General features: G+C 46.1%; 1 protein-coding gene across 1 annotated transcript in view; it reads left to right on the top strand.

Annotated features, from left to right (window-relative positions):
* Positions 1 to 1,164: 1,164 nt before the first annotated feature.
* Positions 1,165 to 13,764, top strand: part of SPON1 (spondin 1) — a 261,366-nt gene continuing 248,766 nt past the window's right edge. Inside the window, exon 1 of the mRNA XM_079787932.1 lies at positions 1,165 to 1,654. Within this exon, the coding sequence (XP_079644058.1) occupies positions 1,417 to 1,654 (238 nt within the window). The 5' untranslated portion in view covers positions 1,165 to 1,416. The remainder of the gene's footprint in view (positions 1,655 to 13,764) is intronic.

Here is a 13,764-nt window from a genome sequence, read left to right as displayed (position 1 = left end):
GTGCCCTTGACCAGAATTGAACCCAGAAGTCCATCGCTCTATCCACTGAGCCAAACCAGCTAGGGTGAGATTGCTTTTTAAATGGAGACTCTTGAGGTGTGTTGACTGCCCAGGGGAAGGTGGAGCTGGGTAATTGAACTTTCTGAGAGCACCTAGTTAGGAATGGGCACACTGCAGGGAGGCAGAGGCCTAGGCATCTCCAAGGTAGGTTTGGTCTTCATTGCTGTGGTTCTCGGGGTCAGCCCAAACCCACCCACTGAAGGGATGGATGGGTGGAGGACACAAAAAACCAGCCCTAGTTTTATATGGCTCAATTCATTTGATCCTAGCACCCCCTAGAGGAAGAGTGTATTGGCCCACAGGCACTCACATATACTTTCTCCAGAGCATTGAAAGGAAGCTGGGAGAGGTTAAATTATTCTCCCAAGTCTCACGGTAGGTGAGTGGCAGGACTAAGGTTTGATTCAGACCTGTCCCTAGGCAAACCCTGGGAGAAATTTCTGCACCTGGGCCTTCTGCTGCCTGGCCTTGGGGTTAATGCCTGAGGCTCTGGCCAGGGAGCCCCGAGGCTCAGCTCCTCTCCAATCATCTCACTGGGGTCTGAGAACCTGAACTAAAATCTAAGCCAAGGAAACACAGACTTTTCTTTGAGCCTTGCAAAACTCCTTTCCAAGGCACTGTGCCTACTGGGCCCAACGGATGAGTTATTTTTGTCCATTTCTTATCCTCCAGTCTGACTTGTTCCAACAGCCGCTATGAGAAGAACAATAGTCAGATAGTCATGGGATCTTATCCTGCCTTTTCTGTTTGGCTGAGGCCTCAGTTTTCTCATCTATACAATGAGCGAAAGTAATGTCATGTTTATTGTGTGCAGTCAGGGTGGAGAAGGTGAGCAGATAGCACAAGAAAACCTCCCAGCATATAGCTAGGCACAGAGTAGGTGTGCAACAAAAGTTAGTGTCTTCCCCTCCTTCAAATACCCTCCTCCTCACGGTCCAGAGTGTAGCGGGGGGTGGGCACAGCAGCCTCCTTGGTGGTGGGACAGAGCCCGCCGCGTCCCAGTATCCTATGATTTCCTCGCCAGACCCTGGGAATCAGCATCTCAAAATAAACACAGAAGCGCAGCTAATCGCCAGCTCCGAAACAAAACAGCGCTGCACTCGGGGATCTGGGCAAAATCAGCCCTCCCTCCTCCTTTGCCGCCGCCCTCCTTCCTCGCGCTGCTCCGCTCGCTCCGCTCAGCTCGGCTCAGCTCAGTTCCGCGCAGCGCAGCTGCCAAGCCGAGGCAGGCACGGTCTCCGGGCTCCGAGCTCCCGTTCCCGCCCAGGCTCTGCCAGGTCTCCGCGGGGACCCCTTCGGGCAGGAGTTGCGTGGCGAGGGCCTGCGGCAGTAGCACAAAGTTGCGGGCCCGCGAGGATGAGGCTATCCCCGGCGCCCCTGAGGCTGAGCCTGAGTCCAGCGCTGCTGGCCCTGGCGCTGCCCCTGGCCGTAGTGCTGGCCTTCTCCGACGAGACCCTGGACAAAGTGCCCAAGTCGGAGGGCTACTGCAGCCGCATCCTGCGCGCTCAAGGCACGCGCCGCGAGGGCTACACCGAGTTCAGCCTCCGAGTGGAGGGCGACCCCGACTTCTATAAGCCGGGAACCAGCTACCGCGGTAAGTGGCCCGGCGTGGCGTTGGGGGCGCGGGACCCGGCCCCCGGAGGGCGCCGACCGCGCGGGACCGGAGGAGGGCGCACAGTCCCCGGGCGCACGGTGTCTGCGCAGCCCGGCCAGGACCGTTCTGTCCTGGCTATCCTCAGCCCTTTTCAGCTGTGAGCCAATTCCCAAGCCAGTTCCTGGCCGTCGTGGGGCCCTCTGCCAGGGGAGGCAACCCCCATTTCCGATGCGCGGTTCCCGGGTGTGGACTGTAGCAAAGCAACGCGTCACACCAGTCTGGCTGGGAGGGAACCGGCTGGGTCCGGGAGAACAGTGGAGACCCGCCTCTCTCCAGATCCGTCTCTGGAGGGGAGGGGACCTGGTTTCTCCCAGTTGCATCCCAAGCAAGGTGGTGAACTCCGGCTTTCCCCGCTTCCATTCCTGGAGGAGAAGACATCAGCTTCTCTCTGACAACCCAGCGGAACCCTCACTCCAGCTTCCCCCGACAGATCCCCTCAAGGAAAAGGGACTTTAAGCTTCCCCTTTAACAGGGCATGGGAAGGAGGGAAGAGCCTGAAGCTTTTCGGAAGGGTCTCTGGAAAGAACTCCCAATTATTTTCCAGGCAAGGGAGATGACCCTGGATTTCTAGGACAGACACCCCCCCCCCCCGCACCCACCCACCCACCCACCCAGTGGAACGGGCCTTCAGTGTAGCCGCGAAAAGGAAAGATGGAAAGGGACGCCCAAATTCCCGAAGTCTGCTCCCTGGAGGTCGGGAGACCGTGGCTCCAGAGGATCCGCGCCCCAGTGATGTGGCGCCCAAGCTCCTCAGCCGAGGGCAGGCATTCAGGAGCGCAGGGAGGGGACGTCCAAGCAGCTGAGCGCCTTCCGGGCATGAGGGGCAGCTCATGGCACATACCTGAACAGAGGCAGGGAAGGAAGCCTACCTGGTTTCACCTGCCCCCCCCCCCCCCCCCCCCCCCCCGCTCCGGCAGGCGGGGAGTGACAGGGAGCATGTCTCTCCACTCCCACCCTGTCATAAGTCAACTCTGGCACCAAGCAAGGGAAAGTGGGTTGTTGGGGGCATCTAGTGGGGCAAATGGGCTCACAGCCGCCGCCCGCCCTTCCACACCTGCCGTCCCGGTTCCTAGAGCTTTGAGGGAGGAGGCGGTGGGAGCAAGACTGGAGAAAGTTTGGGGCAGTGTCAGCGGGCGCCCGGGCCACACAGGCGACCGGAACCAGGGGCCACCCTTTTCCGAACGCTTCTCCCGTTTCTCCAGGGATCCCCCCGACTTTCTCCACCGGGAGCTACCCAGAGCCGGCTGCCGTGCGTGCGCCCTCGGCAAGGAGAGGCGCTCAGCGCTTGACAAGCAGCCAGCAGGACCCTGGGCGCGCGGGTTGGCGGGATCCTCGGGACTTCCCTGAGAGGAGAAGGAGGTTGTGGGGAGGACGTGCGCCTCAGCGACCCAGCGCTGGAGGGACCCGGCTGGGTCGGCGCGCGGCTGAAGGAGCTAGGCCTACAGCTGGGAAACAGCCAATGCCCTCCGTGGACCAGAGGGAAGCGGGGGGGAAAAACCCCATTGGTCTCTTTGGCCCTCCCCCAAATGGAGAATGCTCTTGGGAAATGGCCCCAGATCCCCGTGGCAGGGAAAGGTGTGGCTCTGGAGTCAGATGGACTTGGATTTAGTAGCTGTACGACCTTGTGCCAGTCCTTAATTTCTCTGGGTCCGTTCTCCAGCTGTGAAAAGAGCTGTTTACCCAGCCTCTCTGAGTGCTTGTCCGGAATGAGTTTACGAAGATGAGTGTGCCTGAGGTCTTCCATACATGCTAGTTTGAGTTAGACAGCCTTTATTAGTTTAATAATTCAGATTCGTTTTGTTTTTGGTGTGTGTGTGTGTGTGTGTGTGTGTGTGTGTGTGTGTGTGTGTTTAAACGTAGGTTTTCTCAGTACTCCACCTGTCCAGTCTACCGTGAATGGCAGTTTTCTGGTCTTCAGGGATTAATTGAATAAATGAATGATTGATTTCTCCATGGCAGAAGCCTTGCCTAAAATTGTTCCTAATTTAAGCCCAGGAGGATTTTTTCGGTGGTTTAGACCAGTATGGGGCCTAGGCCAAGTGCCCTATGTGGCATCTCTTCCCACAAGAATCCTCCCAGTTTGGCTGAGCACTGGCAGTAGCCAGGGCTCCAGAACAGGGAAGGAGGTGCCTCCGGTATTCACAGGGACCACGGGGTTCCCTGATTGCCTAGGTGTCCATGGCCTGGAGGTGGGAACTGGGGCTGGGGGAGAGGGGAGCGCTAGACTTTCACTCTACAGTTATTCCAGCCTAAAATGTTAGTTAGCCTTTGGCACTGTGAAGCCCCCACTCAGGCTATGAGACGGGCGGTCATCCTTCTCCTCTCTGGTGGCTAAGAGCTCTTGAAAGAAAGACCTTGCAGAAACCACACGGAGGCCTTCTGTGATTAGCAAACCCGATTCCACCACTCACCGTTAGGAAGAAAGGGGTGCTGACCTAGTTTGACATTTTAATGTTGGCTTTTACTTTCTTTGAATAATTGTGTGAAAAGTAAGTCTAATGCATTCTTCGTGGAGTTATTGACTTAGGGCTGTGGAAATTAACATTCCCCTGGTGTTCTATTTGCTTTTTTAAAAAAACTTTTTCCTGAATTAGGGCCCCTCACAATCCTTGGAATCAATCCTTGGCTTGTTTTCCTGCCTCAAGTCTTTGTCCCCAGTATTCCAGTTCACCCCCAAATAGCTTCTGCTCTCCATGCTCCCCACCCCAGTATATCCTCCAGGCTTTCTAGACTGGAATGAAATGGCCACTGTTTATTGTAAATGTATTGAAACATGGGGTTTCTTCTCAATTGTCAGAATCCAATTGAGATTATTATTCAGCTTTTCCAAGTTGTTAGTACTATATTGACTTCCCTCTCTCTCCCACCACTTCTCTCCCTCCCTCCTCCCCATCCGGGTCCCTCTGCAATAATTGTGCTTTAGAAAGCCCCTGAAAGGCCTGCTCTGTTTCTGACCAGGGCCTCTTTTGAAAAGGAGATTACAGTGATTAAAAATAACAAGTGGAGGATCCTCAAGGGGGCATTTCTTCTGGGAGGACAATTTGCAGGACCAGCCATTCCCAGATCACAATTTCAAGCCAAGGAGAAGGAAAATCGGCTGCAATGTTCAAGAATCGATTGAAAATAAAAGAGCCTCCTTTGTCTGATTTATTAGGTCTGTTTATTAGGAAAATAAAGCCAGACCCTGGCTAATGAGAGTGGCTTTTCCTAGATGTTCTTTAAAGGGAAATTTCAAGGAACTTGGTGGGAAAAGAATGTCCAGTTGAAATCTGAAAAGCTTCTCCAACTTTAAACATAATTGGGGGATTTATTCTAAACTGGGAGGTTTGGAGACCTCCAAAGCTGCTTTGCCTTGTCTTTCTTTGTCCTACTCCGGGGCACACTACCTCAGCCTGGTAGAAAGAGCACAGGCTTTGCTATGGGCCGAGTCTGTTTCCACTCCTGCTCAGTCACATAAGTCCTTTGGTGACCTCAGGCAGGCCACTTCACCTTTCTGACCCGCAATCTCTCCAACTGTGAAAGGAAAGTGAGTTCCCACACCCCATCCCCAGTGTTGCTGTGAGAATTAGAAATAATCCTTGTCAAAAGAAAATTGTCACACAGTAGGTGCTAAAATAAATATATGTTATGAGATGATTATTTTAGAAATAGAAAAATACTTGGCAGTGAGTAATGCATCAGGCATTGTGTTAAGTGCTTCCTACTCATCTCACATCTTATTTCTTGTAGTACTTTGAGGTGGTTTATTATTATTCTTATTTTTGCATATGAGAACACTAAGTCTTAAAGAGTTTAGTAAGTTGCCATAGTCACACAGCTGATAATCAGCAGATTCACGATTAAAATCCAGGGATGACTGCCCTGGCTCGTGTGGCTCAGTTGGTTGGGCTTTGTCAGGTATACCAGGAGGTTGCTGGTGGATTCCCCATCAAGGGCACATGTCCAGGTTGCAGCTCGGTCCCTGGTAGGGGGAGTACAGGAGGCAGCCGATCTCTCTCTCTCTCTCTCTCTCTCTCTTTCTCTCTCTCCCTCTCCTCACCCTCTATCCCCCTCTCCTCTCTCTCTAAAAATCAATAAACTATTCTTTAAAAAAATATTCAGGGATGTCTGGCTCCTAAATCTATGCTTTGAACAAGTATTCTATACTGATTCAATGAAATGAATTGAGAGTAGAATGAATTCTCTCGGCTACCCTCAGCCTTCTGGATGCTGTCTTCATTGAAGGAAAACAGCAGCAGCAAACCAAGATAATAACTGACATATCTTGGGACACGAAGTATAAAGTAATAGGTCCTTATTTATATTTGCTTTTTTTTTTGTCTGTTATAGACTTCAGTTTTGCATTTTCCCATAAACCAGAGGATTAATTTAGAAACATAAAGAACCTTGTCAATCTTTAGCCAATTCCTTTTGTTTGTGGGGAAACAGAAACAAATTGGATAGGAAAAAAGAAACTAATTTGACTATTGTTTTATTTTTACATGAAGATGTTATATGATCATGCCTGTAAAATTATATGTTTGAAAAGTACGTAGGTATAATCTGAGAAATTTAAGCAGGATGGGGTCTTTTAAATGAACTCTTATCTAGTTTTACTTTAAATTAGGTACTACTGATGACATTGTAATTAATTATAAGACACTCCTCCCACCTCTCCTCTTTTCTTGTACATTACCCTTTTCCTTTTTAAAGAAAAATATTGATGTATAAATGATTTAATATTTGTATACACTACAAAATGATTACCACAATCACTCAATAGTTACCATTTGTTACCATACATAATTATAAATTATTTTCTCTTGATGAGATCTTTTAAGAGTTATTTTTACCCTAGCTGGTTTGGCTCAGTGGATAGAGTGTCAGCCTGCGGACCAAAGGGTTCCAGGTTCGATTCTGGTCAAGGGCACATGCCCAGGTTGCGGGCTTGATCCCAGTAGGGGTTGTGTGGGAGGCAGCTGATCAATGATTTTCATCATTGATGTTTCTATCTCTCTATCTCCCTCTCCCTTCCTCTCTGACATCAATAAAAAAATATATATATTTTTTAAAAAGAGTTACTCTCTTTGCAACTTTTAAATATACAATACAGTATGATTAACTATAGTCACCATGCTGAACATTACAACCTCAGGATTTATTTATTTTATAACCAGAAGTTTGTACTTTTTGACCACTTAACCCATTTCATCAACGCCCTCTCCCACCCTCCTGCCCCCTCTGGTATCCACCAATTTGTTGTCTGTATCTATGAGCTTGGTTTTGTTGTTATTGCTTTTTTTTTTTTTTTTAGAGTCTACATATGTGAGATCATACAGTATTTGTCTTTCTCTGTCTGACTTATTTCACTTAGCATAATGTGCTCAAAGTCCATTCATGTTGTCATAAATAGCAAGATTCCATTCTTTTTAATGGCTGAGTAGTATTCCATTATACATACAGGGGTTAGCAAAAGTAGGTTAGCAAAAGTTTGTTTGTATGGAAAAAAATGCAATACTTATTAAATAATAATACAAGAACAAACTGTGTTTTGCATACTCACAACTGTAAACCTACTTTTGCCCCACTCTGTATATACCACATTTTCTTTATCCATTATCCATCAGTGGATACATTCTTAATTTTTTTTTTTTATTAATCCTCAACCCGAGGATATTTTTCCATTGGTTTTTAGGGAGAGTGGAAAAGAGAGAGGGAAAGACAGAGAGAAACATTGATGTGAGAGAAACACATTGACTGGTTGCTTCCCACACGAGCTCCACTCATCATATAGGCAAGGAAAGAAAGTAGAGCTTCCCACACGAGCCCCGACTAGGGCCCGGGCCAGAGAGGAGTCTGAAACCGAGGTACATGCCCTTGACCGGAATTGAACCCAGGATCCTTTGGTGATACAGGCCAATGCTCTATCCACTGAGCCAAACCAGCTAGGGCCATCAATGGACACTTAAATGAGGTTGTTTCCATGGCTTGGCTGTTGTAAATAATGTTGCAATGAACATGGATGTCCAGATATCTCTTCAAATTAGTGTTTTCATTTTCCATTTTCTTCTTTTTTATTATTTAAATTTATTTTTAACCTTTGTCCACTTTTAATAAGTATTTAATTCAAATTGATAATAAAAATTAAAAGGTGCATACATATTTAAGTGCTTAATGGTTGTGGAGACTGTTTATTACTTTCAGTTTCATGAAATGCAAAGAGGAAAAACATGCAAAAAATGAAAGCATATCAAATTGTAATTTTTCAAGGTTTAAAACTTGAGTACTTCTCTATACATAGTTATATTGTTATTCCTTTTGTCTTGTTGCTTCACCATCATCTAGCACTCTTTGTCAATATGTAGCCATGAGTCACAGCACTGAAATGTGGCTAATCCGAATTGAGATATGCTGTAAGTGTAAAATTCACACTTATTGAATAATTAGTATGAATAAAGAATAAACTTCCCATTAATAATTTTATATTGATTACATATGTGAGTGAAAATGAGATGTATTAGGTTAAATAAAATATGTTGTTAAAGTTATTTGTTTTACATTTATTCCTACTGGATACCTGCTAACAAAGAAAATTAATTTCACCTGGCTTAGGCTTATTTCTATTGGACAGTACTGTTTTAGGATGTTCATATCAGCATAGATATAGCCAGTTCCACTCATCATATAGGCAAGGAAAGAAAGTAGAACTTTCTTTTAATGATGTGACCAAAAAATTGCACCCAGAACTTTGAAACACACTCCATAGTCATGTGGTCACACCTAGCTGCAAGGGAGCCTGGAAAATCTAGCATTTAGCTGGACAGGCACATGCCCAGCTAAAATTTGGAGGAGGAATTTATTTTTTCATAAGGATGAAGATGAAAATGGAATTAGGGCCCTAACTGGTTTGGCACAGTGGGTAGAATGTTGACCTGCAGACTGAAGGGTCCCAGGTTTGATTCCGGTCAAGGGCATGTACTTTGGTTGCAGGCACATCCCCAGTAAGGGGTGTGCAGAAGGCAGCTGATCGATGTTTCTCTCTCATCGATGTTTCTAACTCTCTTCCCTCTACCTTCCTCTCTGTAAAAATCAATAAAATATATTTTTAAAAAAGAAAATGGAATTAGGGAGACAATTGGAGGTTTGATATAACTGCTGATTAAACCAGTAGGTGAAGAAGTATGTGTGTGTGTGTGTGTGTGTGTGTGTTGATAGGTTTCATACTGAAAAGACAGAAAAGGGCCAATATGTCGGAGTTGCCTGTTCTGTCCCACCTTCTCCCTCAATAAAGGAAGAAGCTGCAAGGAAAGAAAGAAGTGAAGGTACAATTGGATAAAGCAAGAAAATGGCCCAAATGGGTGTGGCTCAGCAGTTGAGCACTGACCCAGGAACCAAGAGGTTACAGGTTTGATTCCCAGTCAGGATCGATCCCCAGTGGGGGCCATGCAGGAGTCAGCTGATTGATGATTCTCATCATTGATGTTTCTCAATCCCTCTTCCCTCCTCTCTGAAATCAATAAAAAATATTTTTTAAAGTGCACACATGTGTTTTTATGTGTGTATATGTGTGTGTGTGAGAGAGAGAGAGAGAGAGAGAGAGAGAGAGAGAAGAAGAATAAGAATAAGAATAAGAATAAGAATAAGAATAAGAAGAAGAAGAAGAAGAAGAAGAAGAAGAAGAAGAAGAAGAAACAACACTGGGATATACATTCAGAATGAAGTCAAAAGAAATAATTTGAGTATAGTGGAGTTGAATCTTAGATTCAAGAGGCACTATGGAAAGCCAAAATCTCATAAATCAAAATTATTCCTTAAAAAACCTTTGAATTTGTACATGAAATATAGCATGGATACTAGATTCAATCTAGCCTTATTTATGTTCCCCTCTAGATTATTTTTTAGTGGGGAATAGAAACAAATGGACATTTCTCAGTAAGACCAGCACTCCTGTTTTTTCCCTCAGCACTGGAAGAGATCAATATTTCTTAAGTTGGGTACTGGAGTGTGTGTGTGTGTGTGTGTGTGTGTGTGTGTGTGTGTGTGTGTGTTTCATTTGTCTTGAAACATTGACATGACAAATCTGAAATCCTCACTATATGAAGGATTGAGGGAACCATACTCATCCAAGCACATAATGGTGTAGCAAGTGACCCAAATTATATAAAGTGTTATTCCCTCTCTTTCTCCCCCACTTCCAACAGTGTGTAGTGTGTTGGAATATATATCAGGGAACTCACTACATCACATATAGCTTTCTATGTGGCTGGCCAGCTCTTGCTAGTATGAAATTTTTACCAGGTGTCTTGACTAGGCTGGAATTGAGGCTAAGATAGGAAGGGTCTGGGGTTAGATGATATCACTAGAAGTCCTTTGCAAGCTCTGCATAGACAAAGCTTCTAACTTTCACAGAATAATAATAACTGCTATGAAAAGTTCAGGGAAACTTAAACAGGGGCCTACTCTCATCTGCTGATTTGCTGAGGCTCTGGAGTTCCAAGGGAAATAACTTGAATCCAGTTTACATTTGTGGTTCAGAGATTTGCAAATACTGTATGTCTCAAATATGAGAGAGAGGAAGGGTTCCAAGCACAAACCACTGTGTGTGTGGGATAGGAGTATAGGTAGGTGGGCAGACTCAGCAGCAGACCATAAAAACTAAATATTGATTCTAGGTGCTACAGGAAGCTGTTCTGATGCTCTTCCTCTTTCTTCCCTCTTCCTTTGTCCTCATCCTTCATTTTTACTTCTTTCTTCTCCTCCTCAAAACAGCAATACTGCCCTTTGAATTTTCTAAACACAGCAGGCTCATTCCCACCCCAGGGCCTTTGTACATGCTCTTTTCCGTGTCTAGATTGCTCTTTTTATGACTCCTTGTTTTTTAAGTTTTAGCTCAGATATTATCTCTTTAAAGAGGCCCCTCTGACCATCAATTTCTGTTTCCCATTACTTTTGCCTGATTTTATTTCTTCATAAACCTTAACAACTCTCTGAAATGATCTTATCATCTGCTTCCTCGAGCTAGCATACAAGCTTTATGAGATTCAAGGACTGTGTCTTTCTTATTGCCATTCTATTTCTAGCACTCCGAACAGCGAATGGCTATACCAGGCACTAGATCCTTATTTGTTGAAAAAAAAAATGTATCATTTAAACCCCAAGAACCCAGGTGTGAGATCTCCCTCTAAGAGCACTGGATGGAAGGAAAGAAAAATGTTTCTCTCTCTGCCAGAGAGAGAGGTGAGACCAAGGGATGGGGATACACGGCAAGGAGCTCCAGGAGGTTGAGGGCAGGCAGAAGGCCTGGGTCCAGGGAGGGAAGAGGTCAGCAGTCAAATGCATAGTGAAAGCTGGATCATTGATGGTTCAGAGGTGAAAAGCAGAGGACAGAAGGCAAAAGAGCAAAGGAAAGGGGCTGCCAGCTTCAGACACTGACTCTGATTATATGAAGAATAAAGCAGAGGGGCCTGTTGATCCATCAAATCTAGAAACCAGTTTAATAAGTGGCTTTCCCTGGAATCAGCACTTTGTAGGGTCATTTGTGCTGTTCCCAAACCTAGCTATGCATCAGAATCCCTTGGAAAGATTAAAAAAAATATATAGTTTTACTGGCGCCACCGCAACAAAGGGCTGGATTCCAGGACTATATTCTATGTAGTTTATTTCTTTTTCTTTTGCAATAAGATGGTGAGGCATAAAGAGAAGATGGCGAAAAGATGGTCACTTTTCTATGAGCATTTTCCCCTATTACCATCTGTCCCAGCCTCCCCCTTGGACTCCCATGCCCCATGTACTTTAGCTCCTGGTCAGCTCACTGTTCTATCCTGTCGCAATGGGACACAGTACAGCAGCCAGTGGAATGTCCTCAAAGCAGCACAATAGCAGCGTCCCCTGCCTTGGCAGTGGAGTGCCGAGGAGAGAAGAACCTGAGCTTCCTTCAGATGACCACACTCACAGACTGGTGGAGTCTGAGCTAGGGCCGACTTGGTTTTACTTCTCTGCTGCCAACATCTGCCTTCCATGTAACTTTCACTCATCGTCAGGTTCTGTCCTTGGGAGTCAAGCATATAAGGTTTCCCCTTGGCCATATATCAGCCCTTGAGGTGTTTGTGGAGAAATAGCCACTATGACTTCTGACCCTTTCTTTAGCCATTCTTTACAGGATGCTGCTTCTTGTTTCCTTGCACCTTGTACTCCAGATGTGGCCTGATCAGGATGGAACAAGGCCAAATGATTATCTCCCTTGTCCCGGACACTGTGTTTGTGTGACGCTTGCCAGGTCTTGTGTTTGCAATTTTGGCAGCTGTGCTCTGGGATCACACCAAGCTTATAGCCAGCCAAAATTCCTGTGACTTTCTGGAAGGCCTGCTGCCCTCCTCACAGTACACTGGCGTAACTGGTCCTTGAACATAACATTTGACACGATTCCCCATTCTACCAATCCAGCATGTTTGAGTCCACCCCTGCAGCTGTCAACCATTCATGAATCTGGATTCTGTCATTGAGTCACTAATCCTCATGATCTAATTTTGGATTATCCACAATTTTAATAAGCTTGCCTTAGAAGCCTTTATCAAAGAAGTTGATAAGAATGTGGAGCAGATCAGGTCTTTGGGCAGAGCCTTCTGACATCCCTTAGAATCCTTTCCTAAAGATGACATCTAGTTAAATAGTTTTGAAGTCAACTGATCTGCTATCATTTCAATGATATTTAAATGCCAACTGCCACCCTCCTGGTCAGCCTCCCCAGTTTAGTCATGAATACTGTTTCTATAATCTATGCAGAGTTATTTTCTTTCTTTGCTTCAAGATTAGTCAGAACTCTTTCCACTGAAAGTGACAGGAATAAAGTTAAACTAAAGCAAAAAAGAGAGTTTATTGAGTCCCATATTTAGACAGTCCAGGGGTGGTTCTGGCTTCACGTATAAATGGATCTAGGGTCTCAAATGGGCTCTCTCTCTCTCTCTCTCTCTCTCTCTCTCTCTCTCTCTCCTTTTCTGTCCTTCCCTTCCACCTACTCTGTCTTGCTCCTTCCATCCTTTATCTCTGTCTGGATTCTATGTGTTACCCTCATTTTACTTACTAGAGATAAACTTTCTCCAAATGACAGGAAAGATAGCTGCCAATGACCTTCAGTGAAAAACCTTTCAGTTAGTTCGGTAACTAAAAGAAAATCCCTTCCATTTTAACTCCAAAATGAAAAATCCCAGGGAAGGATTCTGATTGGTCCAGTTTGGGTCACATACCCAGGGGAATGGAGTATAGACATAGGCTGACTGGATCACAGTCATTTTTGTGACTTTATATCTTAAGAAGGAGAGAGGGGCCGTGATAGGTATTCCTGAAGGTCACATGGTCACAGCAGAGGAAGAAGTGTGGTTCTAAATAGGCACACATTCTGTAGTGCTTCCTGCCCTCATCCATATTCTCAGCTACGTTCTCTTGGCTGACCTATCCCCACTTCCCCAGGAGCACCCTTTCCTTTCCTTCCTCTTCCTATCCGCATGCTGTTCAGCTCAGGACCCATTCATCTGGCTCCCATGATGAGGTAGCACATGGGAGAACGAATGAACTTATATTGAGCTGTTGTAATGTATTTCATATTCATTATCTTCTTTAATCCTTATGACTTGAGAGGATAATGATGATCCCTATTTTATACAGGAGATTGACTTATTTTATATATTTACTAGAGGCCCAGTGCATGATTAAATCATGCACATGTAGGGTCCCCTAGGCCTAACCTGCCATCCAGGCCATATCCACTGCCCCGCAAAGCCTAGCACGCTCCGTGGACACTGCTGGCAGCCTGCTCCCCGCTTTTGATGGCAGGGGGTCCGCTGGTGCCGGAGCAGACAGACACCCAGCTCCCCCACTTTCACTTTCGATTGTGGGGGAGCTGGGTGTCCGCCTGCTGGTGCCGGAGCTGACACCCAGCTCCCTGCTTTTGATGGTCTGCGGTGGGATGTGGGCTCGCTGCCCCAGAGGCCCCTTCTGTGCCACAGCACAGCCATGGCGCAGATGCTGAGCTCGCGCCACCGCTGGTGACGTGAGCTCAGCATCCCGCCGGCCCA

This window comes from Cnephaeus nilssonii (assembly GCF_951640355.1).
Source record: "Cnephaeus nilssonii genome assembly, chromosome: 13".
Classification (NCBI taxonomy): domain Eukaryota; kingdom Metazoa; phylum Chordata; class Mammalia; order Chiroptera; family Vespertilionidae; genus Cnephaeus; species Cnephaeus nilssonii.
Note: the sequence above shows the minus strand (reverse complement) of the source record. Positions and strands in the feature narration are given on the sequence as shown.